The sequence below is a fragment of the Acanthopagrus latus genome, chromosome 14 (assembly GCF_904848185.1).
Source record: "Acanthopagrus latus isolate v.2019 chromosome 14, fAcaLat1.1, whole genome shotgun sequence".
Taxonomy (NCBI): domain Eukaryota; kingdom Metazoa; phylum Chordata; class Actinopteri; order Spariformes; family Sparidae; genus Acanthopagrus; species Acanthopagrus latus.
The window spans coordinates 3,440,194-3,458,475 of record NC_051052.1 but is presented as its reverse complement, the minus strand read 5'-3'; the positions used below and the strand labels follow the sequence as shown (position 1 = coordinate 3,458,475).

Below are 18,282 nucleotides of genomic sequence, written 5' to 3'. Positions count from 1 at the left end.
TAACCAGAAAGCCTGGATGACTGGGAAAATGAGGGCTCTATCCATATCCAAAAGAGAAAATGAAAACTGCCATTCGATCAGGCGACAAAGAAGCATACAGCATACAGCAAGAAGCAACAGCTTCCTTGAACAGCTTCCTTCAAGCTTCCTTCAAGCTGGCATCAAGGAAGTGAAGAGGAGACATCCATAGAGACATCAGATGAACATCAGAATCAACAGCACTAACGAGATGTGGCAGGCAATTCAAAATGTCAAAGGCTACAAAAGCTGAGTGCCCCCATTATGTGTTAGGCTACGCTGCCGAATGAGATGAATACATTTTATGCTTGCTGTGATCTTCTCAACAAAGCCTTTGCTGTAAAGTCAGCAACCAAAGCAGATGTGAAAAAATTCCTGCTGAGAATGAATTGGCATAGGCTTTAACATTCATAACATCTCACTCTCACAGGAGACTGTTCCCTTCTGCCTCATGACAGCCATCATTCTTCAAGTACCTAAAAAGTCTGCTGTATCTAGTCTGCAGGACTACTGCCCTGTGGCGTTTACCTCCATCCTGATGGAGTGAGAGACTGGTTCTCCAGCACATCAAAGATAACATCCCTGCCAGCCTGGACCCTCACCAGTATGCACCAGGTCACCAGGACCAACTTAATTCAATTCAATCTGTCTTCAGCTCAACACTCAAAAACAGTTTCCCTCATGTAGCTGATAAACACTCCGGGCTTGAGTACAACACTCTGCAACTGGATACCGGACATTAGTGGTCAACACTGGAACCCCCCAGGGCTGTGTGCTCAGCCCCCTCCCGCTCACCCATGACAGCACCCACAGTATGTTCTCCCTGCTGCTATCTGACTAAATATATGAAAATATTTCCTGCCATACCACCAGACTATGGAGCAGCTTAATTCCCCAGGTTGAGAGACTCCTTAATTGATCATCAACACTAGATAGGTGTAGCACTCATACATAGATGTAAACCATTGTGTTTTTTTGTTTTTGTTTTTTAAATCACAATAAATGTACCATATAACTTAGAATATAGTCCATGACTTTGTTTGAGACAGGTGTTATGTTGGGTGACACCATCATCCTAAAAAAAACAACAGATGATTTGTAGTGGTGGTGAAAAAACTTTCGTCAGCTGAGAGAATATGGAAGCTTAGTTGTGAACACATACAGAACACAAACTGAAAGCAACCATCTTCTGTGAGTGAAGACATCTGATTGTGCCATGACAAATAGACATCCACTCACTCCCAAACTAACTTTTCCAGTTTTTCCCAGACCTCTGTAATATCTTTGGCTGGCTTTTTCCTTCCCACTTGCCTCTTAGGAGAGCATTGGCCTTCTGTCCTCCACCTCCTTGCTTCCTCCCTCTACTCCTCTCCCTGCTGATGAAGGTTTGAACACTGACCTATTTCAGATATTATGTCTGACACAGTGTGTATCTGTATATCATGACGATAGTAGACTACATCAAACAGACCCTGGTGAAGGAATGAAAGGATAGAGTAGGAGCAGGAGGATGATCTGCTGTGTTATTGCTGCCAAGAAGAAGCCTCAGAGCAGTGACAGTTGAGAATATGGGCCGAGAAGATTCATAAATTAAGTTGAAGGGTTTAATTGGCACTGATGAAGAAGAGGAACTGTGTCAATGTAACAAAGTTTGGTTTCAGAAAGCGTATTTCTGAAAGTATATATGTAAAAATGTCTTGTAAGGAATGAGGGAAGGCAAACAGGGGTCTGAGATCTGTTGCTGGTTAGCTCAACTTTGTTCTCACTGTTACAGAAACCATGAGTCCTTGTTTACAAGTCTTCTTACTATCACCTGAGGTTGTTCTCTGCTTGATTCTGGGTGTTACAATGATGCAGCAGGCTAAACATTTCAGTAGTGGAGTCCAAACAGTTGCAGTTAAATCATCCTTTAGGGAATTGTAGATTTTCCACTCAACTTTTATATTTGAGTTTGTAATGTGGATATGTATAGAAGGGTATTTCTACACAGGCAGATAAATAAAAAGTGTGCATCCTCCTGAGTGCTGTCAGTAAGTAAGTATAGCCAGCTTCAGTAGCACTCTGAACCTGAGCTTAACGAGCAGACAGAAATGAATCGCCCTGCCCTGTGTTTTTATTGGTCTTCTGTCAGGGTTTGTACGGCTACTGGAAAATCCTTGAAAATCCTAACATTTTTATGGGTTTTTGAAGTTGAAAAGTGCTTGTAGTGCCTGAAAGTTGTTGAAATTGTAACTGTTACTTTTATGATGAATTGTTTGATATTAGCTAGCAAGCAACTAACTTGTAAAGGTTTGAAAATGCACATGAAAATCTTTGAAAAGTGCTTGAATTAACTTATGAAAAAGGTCTAGGATCTATATTCCCTCACATTATGTATAGTGGCTTGGACAGAGCTGTGTTGCTCAGTATGAAATGACACAGTTTATAATCCAACTGCTGTGATTCAACTGACAACAGTGAGCTTCTTGACCAGAACTATTTTTTTAAAGTTAGAATTTTGACCACCTGATGACTTGAGAGGTAATATCGATAGAATTCATCCTCCTGTGAAATAAACATTATGTACAAAAGCCATCTGTAGTATCATGCTACCAGTATTGTTAAATGATAAATGACATTTGTCTTTAGGGCCCATACATAATCCAAGCATGAAGTGCAAAATAAACTGAATGTAATGCTAGAGCATCAGTATGAGGGATGTTGCATATGTCAGTGTTCTAAGCTTTTGTCCAAGCTGTTAAAAGATTATGAAAAACATTTAATTGACATGTTAGCAAGATATCATAGCACTTGCTAGAATGTGAACAGGGGACTGTAGTTGGCTTTAATTAACTTAATCAACTTATTGTGCCTGAGTTTTGCATAAGGTGTATCTTGGTAAGCTACAGTACAATATAGCCTAATGCTCTGTGCATTATCAGCTATTGTTTAACTGTGTCTGTCACCTGTGTAGTTCTTGCTGGTAGTTTATAGATTATAGAGCTATTTTACAGAAAACAGCTGCCTGGTACACCTGAAAACAACACCACTGACAGCGCTGAGCTGAAACTCTCAATAAAGCGAAGTGAAGTGAAGCTGAGGGGAGTTCCAGATTTTGGATGATAATTCAGTGTGACCACATTAGACATTATGTGAGTAACATTATTTAGATATATACTGATCAGCCGCAACATTAAAACCACCTACTTAATATTGTTCAGGTTTCCCCCTGGCACACGTAGTGGATCCTTTGGGTCCTGTATGTTGGGGGGTTAGATCCGACAGACACGCAATCAGATTGAAAACCGAGGAATTAGGAGGCCAGGTCGACACCTTGAGCTGTTTGTTGTGTTCCTCATGTCATTCCTGAGAAGTTTCTGCGGTGTGTCTGGGGAGTGCCCTAAGAATGAGGAGGTGCACTTGATCCACAACAATTTTTAGAGGGGTGGTGCATGTCAAGTGGCATTCACATAGGCACCGGGACCCATGGTTTCTTAGCAGAACATTGCATTGTAACAAAATGTTTAATATTATTCACATCACTTGTCAGTGGTTTCGATGTTTTGGCTGACTGATGTATGATGGTTGGGGAAAACATTCGAGGACCTGACAATGACCACGTTGACACTAATCCGATTACTGGGAATAATCAGGTTATGATTATAATCTGAGTGTTTACATGTACTTTAGTAATGTGATAATGTAATTCAATTGGATTTCTTTCCAAGTACACAATGTTATACCTTTTTTAAAAAATGTTTTAAACATCCTGTTAAAATGACGTCTCTTGATGGTGTCTCCGCTGGCCAGGGCTGTCCTTATGTGGGATTTGTTAGGTTTGAAAAACATGCAAAATAACTCTCTTTCTCTTGCATTATGCATATGAGTAGAAAACACATCTGCACCTGCTTGCATTTTAACAACATCCAGTTTCTTTTACGTTTTTACACATGCAGAATGGTAGAATGTGAGTTCCTATATTTCCCTGTTCTAGTCAGGAGTTAGCAGCATTTTAAGTTATGAGATTAAATTACATCAAGACAGTCATGAGGGAGTAGAGTAGCTGACTTTTTGTGTAAACCTCTTTCAAAATTATAACTAAAGATGCTTTCATTAAACATAAACTGCTGCTTCTTTAGTCATGATTTGGAATGTTATAGAGAGTGGTTTGAATTTTATGAAATGTTCATGAGAACATGAACTTGTGCATGTGGAGATGACTTGTCAGCTTAGTTCCTTTCTGAACAATTCAGACAAAAGTTCCCGAGCTTTAAGAAGTTATTTAAGTCTCTGTGTTCCTCTTTCTCTGTCCCTTCCACAGATGGGATGAACTGCATGAACAAGGACCACGGCTGTGCCCACATCTGCAGGGAGGCTCCTGGCAAAGGCGGGGTGTCGTGCGAGTGCCGCCCTGGCTTTGAGCTGGCCAAAAACCAGAAAGACTGTACATGTATGTCTCACACCTGACATGACCATACTCACACTCAGGCACACGTAAATAGTTTGTTCACATTCAGTGGGCAGCTCACAGGCAAAGCAGGTCTTGAGGCTCTACATAGAGAAATGTGTAACACTTCCCATCATCTGTTAATCTTTAAGTCAATTGACTTGTCACTTTATTATACAATCCACATAGCAGCAAGGTATTAATACTTTGTTTCAGAGACTTGATTTTATTGAGGTTACATACTGGTGCGATGAAGGATCTAAACTCTTCCTGTAATAAACATCTGTAATAGCCCTGATGGACAAGTTCCAGTAGGCCTTCAGCGGTAAAATATGAGGGTGGACATTTAATACCAAAATCAGTTAAGCATTTCAGGCCAAGCTGAAGGTGCTGAAGGATTCAGTAGAGAGAATTCATGTCTCCATGCGCTCCCCCTTGCCGCTCCATCTCTGTTTCTCACTCTTCACGCAGAGTGCCTGCAGCCATGGAATTTAGGGCTGCTGTTTTTGAGGGGGAAAAAATCAGCTTTTAGTTACACTTTGTTTGGCAACACATCTTGTTCTCCTCTTAGACGGTGAGAGTGTAAAGATTGTGAAAGCCTCTGAAAAGCTCTAATGCATCCCCTGCTGTGGTAATATTTCATTAGCGGCAAGGGACCCAGTGATGTGCCAGTCTGTTGAGCAGGGCAGCGCAGGCCGGTAGTAAACGAGTGATGAAAGAAATGGTAGTTATGTCTACAACGCCTCCGTGCGCACACACACACACACACACACACACACACACACACACACACACACACACACACACACACACACACACACACACACACACACACTCTTCCTTCTCCTCTCCTGTCCTCTCTTCATTTTCACCTCTTTTCTCCATTTTCTCCATGATCTGTCTCCCACATCATTGCCTCTGTCTTGTCCTCTCTCTCTTTTATTCCTTGTCTATACTCCACTTTTCCCTTCTCCTCAGAGTCACTCAGTGATCCAAAAAATGGTCCTGATGAGGGAACTGCAAAGCTCCTAAGTGTATTTGTGCATTTGTTCCCTTTTCACCTCTCCCAGAGTCAGTGTTTGACAAATCAATTCTGTTTATTATGGCACATTCCATCTTAAGAGTTTGTGGCCCATGAAAAAGATCTACTCAGCTTGCTGTTTTAGGGCCAGTGGTGTAAACTGAAACCTGGTTTTCTGTGGCGGATAAGAGCTAAGGTTCCTGAGTTCTTATAGTTGCATCTCCATGTTGCTTCGTGTCTTCGTCTTTCTCCCTCTCTTTCATCCCTCCCCTTCTTTTTATCTCTCCTCCTTCTTCAACATCTTTTCTCATCCCTTGTGTTGCTCACGCTCTTCTTTCATTACTTTTTACTTTTAAAGAAAGAATTGAAAAGGAAGTCAGGAACCTCATGAAGAACTTCAGAATTTAAGCTGCAATTCAAACACGGAACGTAGTCCCCGTTTACAAAGTTCACATTCGTGCACATAAGTTTTTCCAATTAACCCTCTCTTTCTTACTTTCCCCCTCCCCATCCTTATGCTTCCCTCTCCTTCTTTCTTAAATCTCCCTATCCATCCGATTCCCCCTCTCTTTCTCTCATCCCCTTCCCCATATCTTTTGCTTCCTCCCTCTCTCTTTCTGTCTCTGTGTCTCTCTCTGTCTCTCTGTCTCTCTCCTCATCTTGTTACGGCCCACTCCCACCTGTCATGTTGGTCATTCATCGAGTTGAGCATCATTTTGCTTTTTACTACTGCCCAGTATGAATCTCCCTCTGGTGCTCCTGTTTGGTATTTAAGGCTGAACTGTCTTTCTGTATCATTATTACAGCTAAATAAGGAATTAGTTGACATTTGAAAAGTTACCAGCCTTGTGGCCAGGAGTGAGACTTGAATGTGTGTCTGTTGTCTTCAGTGACGTGTAACTATGGAAACGGCGGTTGCCAGCACACATGTGATGACACGGACACAGGGCCGGTGTGCGGTTGCCACCAGAAGTATGCTCTGCACTCAGACAGCAAGACCTGCATCGGTGAGTGACAACCAAGATGGCTTCCCTGTTTACGCACACACATACATCTGTTGCATGATAGAAGGCCCTGAACGGTTTCAGTGTTGCACAGATAATTTAAAATAAGAAAAGTACAAAATGAGGAAGCTGGGGGGGGGGCATTGGAGGTGGTGAGTTGGAAGACAGATCATCTCCTAGCTCTCCCCTTCCCCCGGCCTCATCTTATTTAACACCCTGCTGAACACAAAGACACAGGGAGCTGCTCACACACACACTCACACACGCACGCGCACATGCACACACACGCACACACACATACACACATTCACATCATTCACAGCTTTACCTTGATTTTATCACTCCACACTGTCGATAATGAAGTGGATAAAACTCAGGTTTCATTGTTGCCCTGCTGCTGATGAGAAACCCATTCTGGGAAAAACACTTAGGATGAGACCTTATTCAATCTTCATTTATCAAAGTGTAAGCTATGCTCTTATTGTTTATAACCCGCCAGAATCACTACTGCAGGATTGTTCATAGATTACAAAAAGAACAAATGGTAATGGGGTGATCACTCATTTCAATTTTCTACAAGCTTTTTATTGAATCAACAACTAATGAAGAGTTTGTTTTTAATAACATATCTGTTGCAAGGGCAGAATAATTGTTTAAGGTGTCAGGATTTTAAAATGTGACACCTCAAGCTGAACATTTATTTTACTCCATGGGGTTAATGTTTTTCATCCTATCTTGGCCAGTAGAGAAATCCTCGCAGAGCTGTGTGCTTTTGTGCCCTTAGTTGAGCTTCTCAGGCTGCTTAGAAGCTTGCATTAGTATGACTAATAGACTGGCAGAATTAACTAACCTTTGAAATAAACATGTTTGCTGAGGTGCAATTAGTGGCAAAACGTCCCATAAAAGGCTAGTGGGTATATGACGTTGTTCCAAGGTTAAAGATTTCAAATGAAACAAGAAAAGTTAACATTTCACTTTTAAAAGCCTTAAAAATCTTAGAATCAAATGTTTTGTGTTTCTCTTAACCAATGAGTCAGAACATTCCTTTCATTATCCAATGGCTGAGAAAGATGGAAAACTTTTTTTTTCCAGAGATTCCTGTTGGAGCAAACTTCAGCACAGTATTTAATAGATCAGATACAAATTCTGACACTGTGTCTCCATCCTCTCTGCCACATAAGCATCTATGTCTCAAACACACACATTATGTGTGATACTTCCCATTGTAAGTCTTGGTGGGAGCATCTAAGTTGCAAGGTGTCAGGGCCAAGGAATGAGCAATGATGTGTTTTGAGTATTAAAGAAATAACTGAGTTGGCTGGTGGAAAATGAATGACTGACACATCTCCCACTCAGACTCTGAAAAACACATTCATCATGTCAAAACTCCATTCACTCAGTGAGCCCAGCCAGCAGCCAGCAGGTAGCTCCCTCTGCCCAAGCAGGCGATTTGTATATGACTGTCAAAAAGCATGCCTCCTCATCCTGGCTCTCACGTAGAAGATATTTATTTTCATTTGCTATTTTTCTAACCAGTAGAGGATGGACAAGCCCTCCCAGGTAAGTGGAGTTCATAACTCTGTTTTCTCAGCCTCCTTGCCGCTGATATAAATGTAAGAAGTAGTTTGTGGAGATTGTAGAAAAAATGTCATCACCACATCTTTGCTGTTGAGGTCAGTCTACTGCAGCTTGTTTCAGAGAGTATATTGCCCTCAAAAGGCTGTAATCAATGATGTTTGTAATTTTTCATTGCACATTGTTCCAAAATGTTCCCGCAAATTAGTTACATCATGATGTGTTCCCTCAAACTGATTAACCAATTTACTTGAATGAATGAATGAAAGAATCCAAGTAGTGCTCTAAAATGACTCATCTGCACAAATGTTTCTATGTAATGCAGTTCTAAATAAAAGTGGTCAGGTCATGCAACATCTAAATAGGATGCTTCGGTCTAAAACACTTTTATGTTGTTTAGAGAAAATCATAGATTTATCTTTAGATTGAACATTTTGGCTGTTAAACACTTGGGCCCCAATTGAACAAACTATAGCACATGGTCTATCTCGCAAGACACATTTGCATTTAGGATGTGTCTAAGGCCTGCATAATCTGGGCTCAAAGGATGTGCAAGGCACAAATAGGTTGTATTTAAACTCTCAATTAGTATGTTTTGGGCATAACATCATTTAAACAAATCCAACGTTCATCTCTTATTCACTTTAAAAATCAGGTACTTCTGCACCTGGTGCATTGCTATTTAAACAGAGGCACTCGTCCTCACTTGGAGGGAGGCATGTAGTCTTTGGCCAGTCACCATGTGCCATCTCCCCATCCTCTGTCCCATCAATAACTCCACTACCTGCAGCACTCCCCAAGCAACATTAATGAAAAGTTTGTCTCTCAATTAAGAGACATGATGTGCGCATGTACACATGAGGCACAGCAGCTTAACTTAATTGCTTATTTAAATTTCTTGACAATATGAGAGGATCAGTTGGGATCTAATGTTAATTAATGTTCTGTGCACTTCTATGCATCCAAAAGGCCACACACACAGTTCAGGATCACACAGTTGATTTGTTTGGAATAAAGCAGCTGTCTACCTGATAAATGCCAAGATGTCTGAAAATATTTACTTCAGAAGCTAGAGGTTTAGCTGTTTGTCCTGTCAGCTTTATAACTACAGCTTTAGGTTTTGCTGCTTAAATGTGCCATGATATTTGCTGCAACGTCTTAACCATGTGCATGGGAACATGACTGAAAGCAGCCTCTCTAATCATTAAAGAACTGCCTCTTTAGGTGCATCTTACTTTCTAAGTAATGTGCCTGTTAAAGGGCAGAACAACTCTGCATCCTTGACTTTAGACCAAGATTTTGACGGCCAGTTGTGAGGACTTCTGATTATTCCTCAAACTTGTAAAGTTTAGCAGAACGAAATGAACCGAGGCCAAACTACTGCCAGGAGGATGACAAGCCACCAAGTCTCTGTCCAGTTAATGAGCTGCTGAGGAGTTCATGTGCCTTTTGTATACAAGTTTGGGTTCATTTGTAATGGGCAGTGTAAAACTTTTCCATGTGGTTAAGACCAAAGAAAACAAAGTGCAAGTATGAGTAAACACTTCATTACATGTAAACGGTGAGATTGTAACAGCCTGTAGAGCAAGAAGAATCACGAAGCTCTCTGATTCTTTACTGTAAAAGAGAAATATTCCAGAATCATGCCAACTATTGATTACACACACACAGACACAGTCATCTGTTGACATGTTGATCTGCTGTCCTTCCTGCTGTGTTCGAACACTGGAAACACCTCTTTCTCCTTCTCTTTGTCTGTCTGTCTGTCTCTCACAGTCACCATTTGAGCAGATTGCTGTGCTGCTTTTCAGCAGCACCAGGTTTTGACTGCTGATAATCCCTTTTTCTTTCCAGCTGCATTGAAGAAGTGAAACGCACCATCGAAGAAAGGCTTTGAGGAAGAAGCAGAATGAGGGCGAGCAAGAACCCTTGTCTCCCTCCTTTCCCAATGTTTTGTGTCTTTTCTTTCTCTCTGTCTCCCTCTCTGTCTCTCTTCATACTTTGATGAGAGAAAGGACCTCTGTGTCTATGGTCTGAGTGTCCCAACTTTTTTTGGGGCCTGCCTTTAACCCCCCCACCCTCCCTTTTACCCTTTCTATGTAGCGTTTTACCTCTGATCCTCCTCCCTCCTCCTCCTCCTGCTTTCTGGTGATAGTATCTGATTGCCTGTCTTGTCTGAGCATCCATGTCAAAACCAAATCAGGTGAATTTGATCCTCAGTGCACAAGAGGAAAGAGCGACTCTGGGTGGGGTGGGGGGGTCAGGGGCCACTTGTTAGACTCTGGCTAAAACGGACAAAATGGACATCTCAATTGCAGCCTGATCTTAGGTAGAGCTCCCAGGAAAAAAAGCAAACCAAACTTCCTCCTCCTCAAGCTCTCTCTCACTACCTCCTCATCTCCACCTCCTCACAATTCCCAAACCAAAAGCAACTGAATCACTGACACCCACAAAACCACCAACATCCCTATCCATCAGCCCCCTTTCTTGCTCCATACACATCAGTAGAGGGACAGGGACTTGCTCCACTCATCCTTCTTCTACTCTTATAACATGCTGTTGCTACTGCATGTGTCCACTCACATGGGCCACATCGTCCATTTGTCTGACACTTCCTCTTTCACTAATCTTTCTGCCCATCTGTCTGTCCTCTTGTCTGACTGCATGAGAGAGCCTGTATTGTACACTTGTTGTTTTCCCTGTTTTTCTTTTAGTTTTTCTGCCATTTTTCCTTTTTTGAATTGAAATACATTTTTATTGTTGATGTTGTTTAGCAGCCCTGGTCCTTCTGTTTCCTTCCAGTGGATTGGTTATTACCATTCTCCTCCTAGATTTAATTTTGTAGAGTGGTTTAACTCTTCCCCCTCCTCGTCCTATGTAGGTCTGGCTCTCTAAAACACTCCCCTCTCTGTGGGCCTCTGACCACCGCTTTAGTCCCATAGACTCTTTAGGATTGAGTGGGACTCTTCTCCCACCCATTCTCAACCTCAACCTCTCACACATCAACCCCTCACACACACACACACACACACACACACACACACACACATGTACACACGTACACACGTACACACACACACTCACCATTTATCTCCCTCTCTGACAGATTTTTTCACACATTCAAACATGCAGAAGCTCAGAAGTACTGGTATGCACAAGCATTCGATTTAACAATCACACTCCACACACATTCACACAGCCATATTTCACCCATTAGCTGAGCTCCAGAAAGCCTTCATTCATTCCTGAGTGGACTTCAGAAAAAGAATAGCCCCTGAAAGAATAAGGTAGTGGGCCTGGGCTGGGGAATGGAAGGGACATTAATTACCCCCATATCCAACCCCTCTGGCCCCCACCATCCCATAGAACTGTGTGTGTACATCAAAGTCGGCAAGTGGCGTCCATTCACAGAGAGATGCTCATTCAGGCCTAAATGACTCAGGCCCAGTGAAAGGCCGCCTCCCTCTCCCAGCCCAATCATCAAACCCACTGTCCCTAACCCTGCAACACATACATGCCATCTCACCTCCTTCTACAACCATTGCCATTCACCAGCTCCACCTTCCTCCCTCCCACCCCTCACCGTCCGTCCTCCAGCCTTCAGCCCCCCCCGCCGTCACAGCCCAATTTTGGGAACTTGGTTTTTCCAGTGTTGACTGTTAAAGCCAGTTGCGACGTGTTCCATAGACAAACAGGCAACCAGCGCTGCCCCCAGATTACTTCCTCCTGCTTTTATATTTCTCTGCATGCCCTCCCTACACCCCCACCCCCTTCAAACCCCATTTCTCAGTGTGTATACCCCTTCCTTCCCTCATATACCTCTTCCGTTGTGGGCCATGATGGGTCTGATCCTGTTTTCTTTGTCCTACTCTGTTCATCATTCCCTCTCGATCATCATGTCATTGCTCACTTCTTCAAGCACCTTCCTCTGCTGTTGGACCTCTTGTCCTCCACTCCACCACTCTTTCTTCTCCTTCTGGTCGTCAACATCAACCCCTTTTTTCTTTGCTTCTGTCTCTTTGAACACATTTAAAGGCAGCTTGCCATGGAAATGTTGGACATCTATCCTCCGCTCTCTCTCTTCCTCCATCCTAATGCAGACAAAGTGCGGCTGTTTGATATAGAGGACAGAAACTCCATCGGCGGCAACAGCAACGTCAACATCAGAATTAAAATCCCCTATAGCGTTTACCCCAATCCCACTCCTTTCCCAAAACCCCACACCTCCCCAACTATCTTTTTTTAAAAACTTTTTTTCATATGTAAGCGCTGAACCTCCCTCCCTCCCCTTCCCTACCTACCTACTTGCCTACCTACCGCTTCATTTTGTAAGCTACACACTGATACTGATCATTTTCATTTATTTTGTTTTGTTCTTTTGTTTGCTCTGGGGGTTTTATCATTTGTTTGGGGATTAACACTCTAACAGGGATTTTGGCGCTTCTTCATCGCTTCTTGCTTCTTGGCTTTGGTTTTTTGCTCAAACGCCAAGAGGGGCTGAAGGTCTGGTCATTTGGGCTTCTCATTAACCTGCTGCTCACTGTTTGTCCCCTTGTCACTTGTGTTTTAGAGAAAGATGAGGCTGCAATTGAGAGCTCTGAGTTCAATGCCACGTCAGTAGCTGATGTGGACAAGCGGGTGAAACGGCGGCTACTTATGGGTAACTCTTTTCTTCCTCTTTCTATGTGTTGCCATGGCGCTTGTGCTTGTATCCCCGACTCCAATCCTCTCCTTTCCTCCTCGTTCTCCTCTCTCTGTCTTTATTTTGTTAATCTTTTTTTGTAAACATTTGATGCCCACTGTGTCTACTCCCACGGTCAAAGTTCTGTTCCTAACGTGATGGGAACTGAGTCAAAGAGAACGCTGTTTTCCTTTAAACCCTTCCTTCCTAAATCTACCTACCAAATTTATTGTACTTTTTTTTTTTTTAACGATTTTAACCATTTACACCCATTCCAAACATTTTTGTTTCCCATTCTCCTCATTTGAGTACCAATGTGACCAAAACAGGATACCAGAGCAAAACCCCTGAAAAAGTTTTACACCAGACTTACCCAGTGATTACAGAAATATTCCATCAAAGTGATGTGAACTGCGTTGGAAATCCCAGCCCTTTGCAATTACTAAATAGTTTAGGCTTAAAAGTCAAGGTTAAAGTCAGCCGACTAAACAACCGGTCTGGATAACAGACTGCAAAATTAGTCACTTCTGGCAACTTGTGTAACTTCAAGGAAATATGCAACATAACATTCATCAGCAACATTTCTTTCTTACAGGTCTGGAAATTTCATGGTAAGTAGGTGGTAGTTACCAAGCAACTTACTTGAATGTTCTTCAAATTGAAGGACTTTTTTTGTTTTTTAACTATTTATGTTCTCACCAGTCCAACAGTCAGGCCCTCACATCGTTCACAGCTTTACCTTGATTTAATCACCCCACATTGTCGACAATAAGGAGGAATACAAAAACATTAAGTTTGTTTCCTGTTATTATTTTATGCGCCAATTTATTGTTGTCATTTGATTTTAAAAGTGTGAAGACATTGTTATTAGACATCAATAGGCAATGAAGGAATGACAAATTAGTTAGTCATTGTATTTCTCCTCCAAAGTTGGGCTGATCTGAAAATGTGATGATCTGTGAAAATGTTAATGGTTTAGTAATGTACTACAATTTACTGACCTGCATAAGTTTGACAGAAACTAGATGTAAATTAAGCTGCAACAACTCACTTCAGTTTAGTGGCCTGCTGATGAGAAGGGGAAGAAACTAACTGGGGGAAAAAAATGGCATGATCAGCAGAGGTTAAGCAGAAACCATTTGAATGTTTCCTTGGGGTGAACAGTTATTTATTCATTAATGCTTAGAAAATAGTATGATGATATCATTAAATCAAGTTGGGGATCCTTTTCAATTCATTTTCAGGTATTATTGTGATAATAAAATTACACTAAGTTTTTATTCATACTGCTTTTGTCCCGGGGGGGCTGCATAAAAGAAACTCAGGAGCACTGAGGCATCCTTGGACCATACAATCAATCAGTCAATCCTGAACCAATCTGGTTTTAAGTTGCTGTTCTATTCCCACAATAAATGTCATGGATGAAGGACTTCTTCTGTTAGGTGAAAGACTGCACCCTGCCACTTATCAGTCCTTCAACACATCTTTCAAATAATTGATAAATGTTTCTCCTGTGACTAACCCAAAATCAAATGGGTTATTTCAGTTAAAGTTTTTTTGCTTTTCCTGAAGCATCACTTTCATCCTCTACTGTTTTGAAATTCACCTTACTTTTATTTTCTGAGACAGAGGTTCATCAGAAATCCCTACCGGTATCCAGAACATCCAACTGCTGTGCTGCACAGTCTGTAGTTGATCTTATACAAGTTTTATTTCAGCAGGTTCTAGCCAGTGAGGAAGAGTGGAGAATTTGGTTTTAGGGGGTGATTCCTTATCCCTCTTTCACCTCTCTGTCCTCTCTTCTCCCTCGATTTCCTTTTAACTGAATGTTTTATCTCTTCCCACTAAACCATGATTCACCTCCTGTAGTACCAACATACCTGTCATCCGTCCTGATGGCTCTCCATGTGTAACCTGTAGTGTTTCAGGAATGCCCTATTGTATGTCTTGTGCACCTCACTGGTATTGTATTAGAAACACTTCCCGATATGGAGGCTTTCCAGAACGAGATCAGGATCAGCCACAGCAGTACCTGTTGCTAATGAGTATTGTTAAAGACATTTCAGACTTAAGCCTGATCCAGGGTTAAAATGCTCTGTTACCTCCAGCTTTCTGAATAAGCTGATGTTCAGTAGTTGACATTAAATCTCCCTCATCTTACCTTGGAATTGTACATAGAAAGAAACAACTCGATACAAAAAATCATCATGACTTTATATATTGATCACGCCAACATGTCCCAGGGAAAGACAAAAAACCTCATATTACTTGTTTGGTAGATTGCCGCCATTGGTGTGTGAGTGTGTGAATAAGGTGAACATTTTTTATGTAAGTGCGTTACAAAAGTCCATGTAGTCCAGATAGCCCCTCTATTAAGCCAAAAATTATTTTCAATTTAGCACTTAATTTATCTTAATATTGAATCTATTAGGATTAGTAAATTGAACTTGCAAAAGTATCACAGACATGTTTTTGAATTTGGAGTTGATGGACAAGGAACACCATATCATGTCTTGAATTTTTTTTTTACAATTTAACCCAACTCCTGTTTTATTTAAATGCGAGTCTGTGTGTGCCTCCATCAAGCTTATGTGCACAAATGCACATGTGCAGAGGCCAGCCCAGTGCAGTACTGGCACTGCCTAAACAGCATCAGTATGTTAGATTTTACACTGCTATCAGTTTGTCTGCTTCCTCTGACATGCGGCGCTCCTGTGTGTGCCTCCGCTGCCATCACACCCTGCAGAAAACACACCGATCAAGACAAATAGAGCTGCAACCAAGGCTCTAATGAAAAGGTGCTGCTGAGATGAGAAGAGGCTAGAAGAAGAGAGGGATTGAGACTGAAAGGAGAGAGAGGCCGGAGGGAGTGTGGGCAACTTGATGAAAAGTAATTCAAAGACATTTAATGATGTTGAAGGAGCAGCTGAATCAGGAGCCAGGTGCTGGACACATGTGAGCCGAGTGTCAAAGGAGAGACTCAGTGGTGTTGCAGTGGTTCTGGTTTCCAAATAAACCATCACATCCGGAGAGTTGAAAACTAAGCTGAGGTGTGTGTATTTGTGTGTATGTGTGTGTAGTAGGTTTATCCTTATAGCGTGATTACAGGCCGGAACCATGCTGACTGACAGCTGATTTAGGTGCCCATCATGGGACCGAGGGGATCTTGTTGAGTTCTGAAAGGTGATCGTGCTCCACTCACCTTTTTACAGCAGTGCAGCAGTTGTTGTTACTTGGCATGCTGCTTTAGTTTACACAGTGCTCATGGATTTCTCTCTGATGCTCTCTAGTTTAAATCAATAGAACATTTGTCCTCCTCTCACAGCAAGTACAGTTTGCAGAGGTCAGGGTTTCCATTAGAGGACTGTGATGGACATGTGTATACTTACTGTCCTTTTCATTCCTCTGCTCCTCGTTGACATATTGTAATCCCACAGATGAAGGTGCCACTGTTGATCAGTCTGCAAGAGGAGAGTTGAGCTTAATTATTTGCCTCTCATTATACCAGCCTTCCCTCAACTTGAATATTTAGGTCTGGGGTGCCCTGGTAGCTCACAGAGAGCGCAAGCCTCATGTATTAAGACTTAGTCCTTAGCAGCAGCTGAGTCCTAGACAGTGGTGACCTGAGGCACTTGGGTGTCAAACTTAATAATTAAGACAAAAGGCAAAACATAGCCAAGAAATAATTAAAAAGAAACATTAGCCAATTCCCTCTTCCTCCGTTTGTGACAATTCCTTCTAGACTCGAAGAAACCTATGACTGTTCTTAATCATTTTAGTAGTTCTAAAACAATGCATTTAATAATGTTAACATAAGGAGGGGTCATTTTGTAAAAACATGTGGCAAAAAGAAATTAATGATTAATGCACGATATTCAGTACAACTATACCATCTTTAATTCATAACTGGTTTCACGTTCATTGTGAACAACAACAGCAACAACAACAACAACACCAACAAAACAAAACAAAAAACAACAAAACATGTAAAAGTTTGGGAATTGGATTGTAAATGTCCCTGAATGGGCAGTGGACAATTCTAAATGAATGCTTAAAAGAACAGTTCAACATCTTTGGAAAGACACTTATTTGCTATATCACTGTGAGTTAGATGGTAAGATTGTTGCACTGACATGTCTGTACTTTATATATGCAGTGAGAAGCTACAATCAAGAGGCGGCTTAGCTTGTACTGACTAGAAAATCACTTTTACACCTTTTAATCAACACATTACATCTTGTTTTATTTTAATCCGTACAAAAACCAAAGTGTAAGAATGACAATTGTAGCTTCTCAGGGGTTTCTCAGTCTGCTGATGCAGACCGAAAAATGTCATGAATGAGTCAATTTTCTCATTTAACTCTTCAAAAGAAAGGAGTGCTCTCAGTTGAAGTACCAACACTCCCCTGGTCCTAGAGTAACCGTTAGCTGCACAGCTAAGAGTGAACAGCTAACAATAGTTATCAGCAGTTAGTTGTTAGTCTAGCCATTTGTTGCCCCCTGATTGTTCTGAATATTAATTTATATATTTTTCAATTTACAATTATTACATATTGCACCTATACGTGTTTCATGGCTTTAGATACTCACAAATAAACAGCAACTCATTTGGATTCTTTACATTTTTCTTTTCACTTATATTAAATTTACAGCAAAATTAGCATGTATATGTGGGTTTTTTAGACATTGGTTCACCTTCTAAAAAAAGGGTACCAACTCTTTTCTCATTGCCGGGAGACAGGTGTGCCTCTATGCTTTTTTCTTTTTTGTTTTTCTTTTCATCATCGCGAATATGCTGGAAAAACAGTAGAAAGCAGCAGATCATAAACCTCATCAGACTTTATAAAGAAAAAGCTGTTAATGAAAGTTGCTGAGGGGTGGAGATAGCTGGAGAAGTATTAACCAGTGTCCTTAGCTTCACAACAGAAGGCATAGCATCAGATGAAAGGGGACATATATTTTCCACCTGGGTGTTTCCATTAGAGCCAGTCAGAGCTTGAGCTGATTCACATCTTTGACCACTGCAGAGTCAACTGAAAAACGTACTTAATCACACTGAAGACACAATCCGGATGTTAACGGATGTTAGTGGGATTTTTGAATTGGCAAGTAAATAATGAAGAATGATTAAATATTAAACAAACAGGACAATGCTATGTGATCAGAATCCACACACAAACACATGCGCACACAGAAACCAGGCTATGGTAGAAATATGCACAGAGGGAGTAGAGGCTTAGAGAGGGGGCTGAGGAGGGTATTAGGGGCTTGTCCAGCACATCAATCAGACCCAGCGGTGCATCTGTGTTCCTCAGTCTAGCCCTGGGGCTGGGCTGGGCTTGGCCTGGAGAGAGAGGGGCTCCAAGCAGGACTGTGCTCACCCTCAGCTAATGATAGGGCCCACTGTACTCAGTATAAATCACTCTGACCCATAAACACCACCTCCACACGCATCAACTCTACTCACATGCACTTACTCACACAAAAGTATTATTGATTGTGTACACCTGTGCAGGAGCTTAGACTTTAAGTCATAGTTAACAATACAATTTCTCAC

At 41.6% G+C, this 18,282-nt stretch overlaps 1 protein-coding gene across 2 annotated transcripts in view; it reads left to right on the top strand.

Moving 5' to 3' along the window:
• scube1 (signal peptide, CUB domain, EGF-like 1) overlaps positions 1 to 18,282 on the top strand; it is a 126,856-nt gene that overhangs the window by 61,395 nt on the left and 47,179 nt on the right. Inside the window, exons 5-7 of one of the 2 annotated variants that reach the window (XM_037122242.1) lie at positions 4,319 to 4,447; positions 6,356 to 6,472; positions 12,615 to 12,704. In XM_037122242.1, the coding sequence (XP_036978137.1) occupies positions 4,319 to 4,447; positions 6,356 to 6,472; positions 12,615 to 12,704 (336 nt within the window). The remainder of the gene's footprint in view (positions 1 to 4,318; positions 4,448 to 6,355; positions 6,473 to 12,614; positions 12,705 to 18,282) is intronic. The other variant, XM_037122243.1, reaches the window with a different exon arrangement.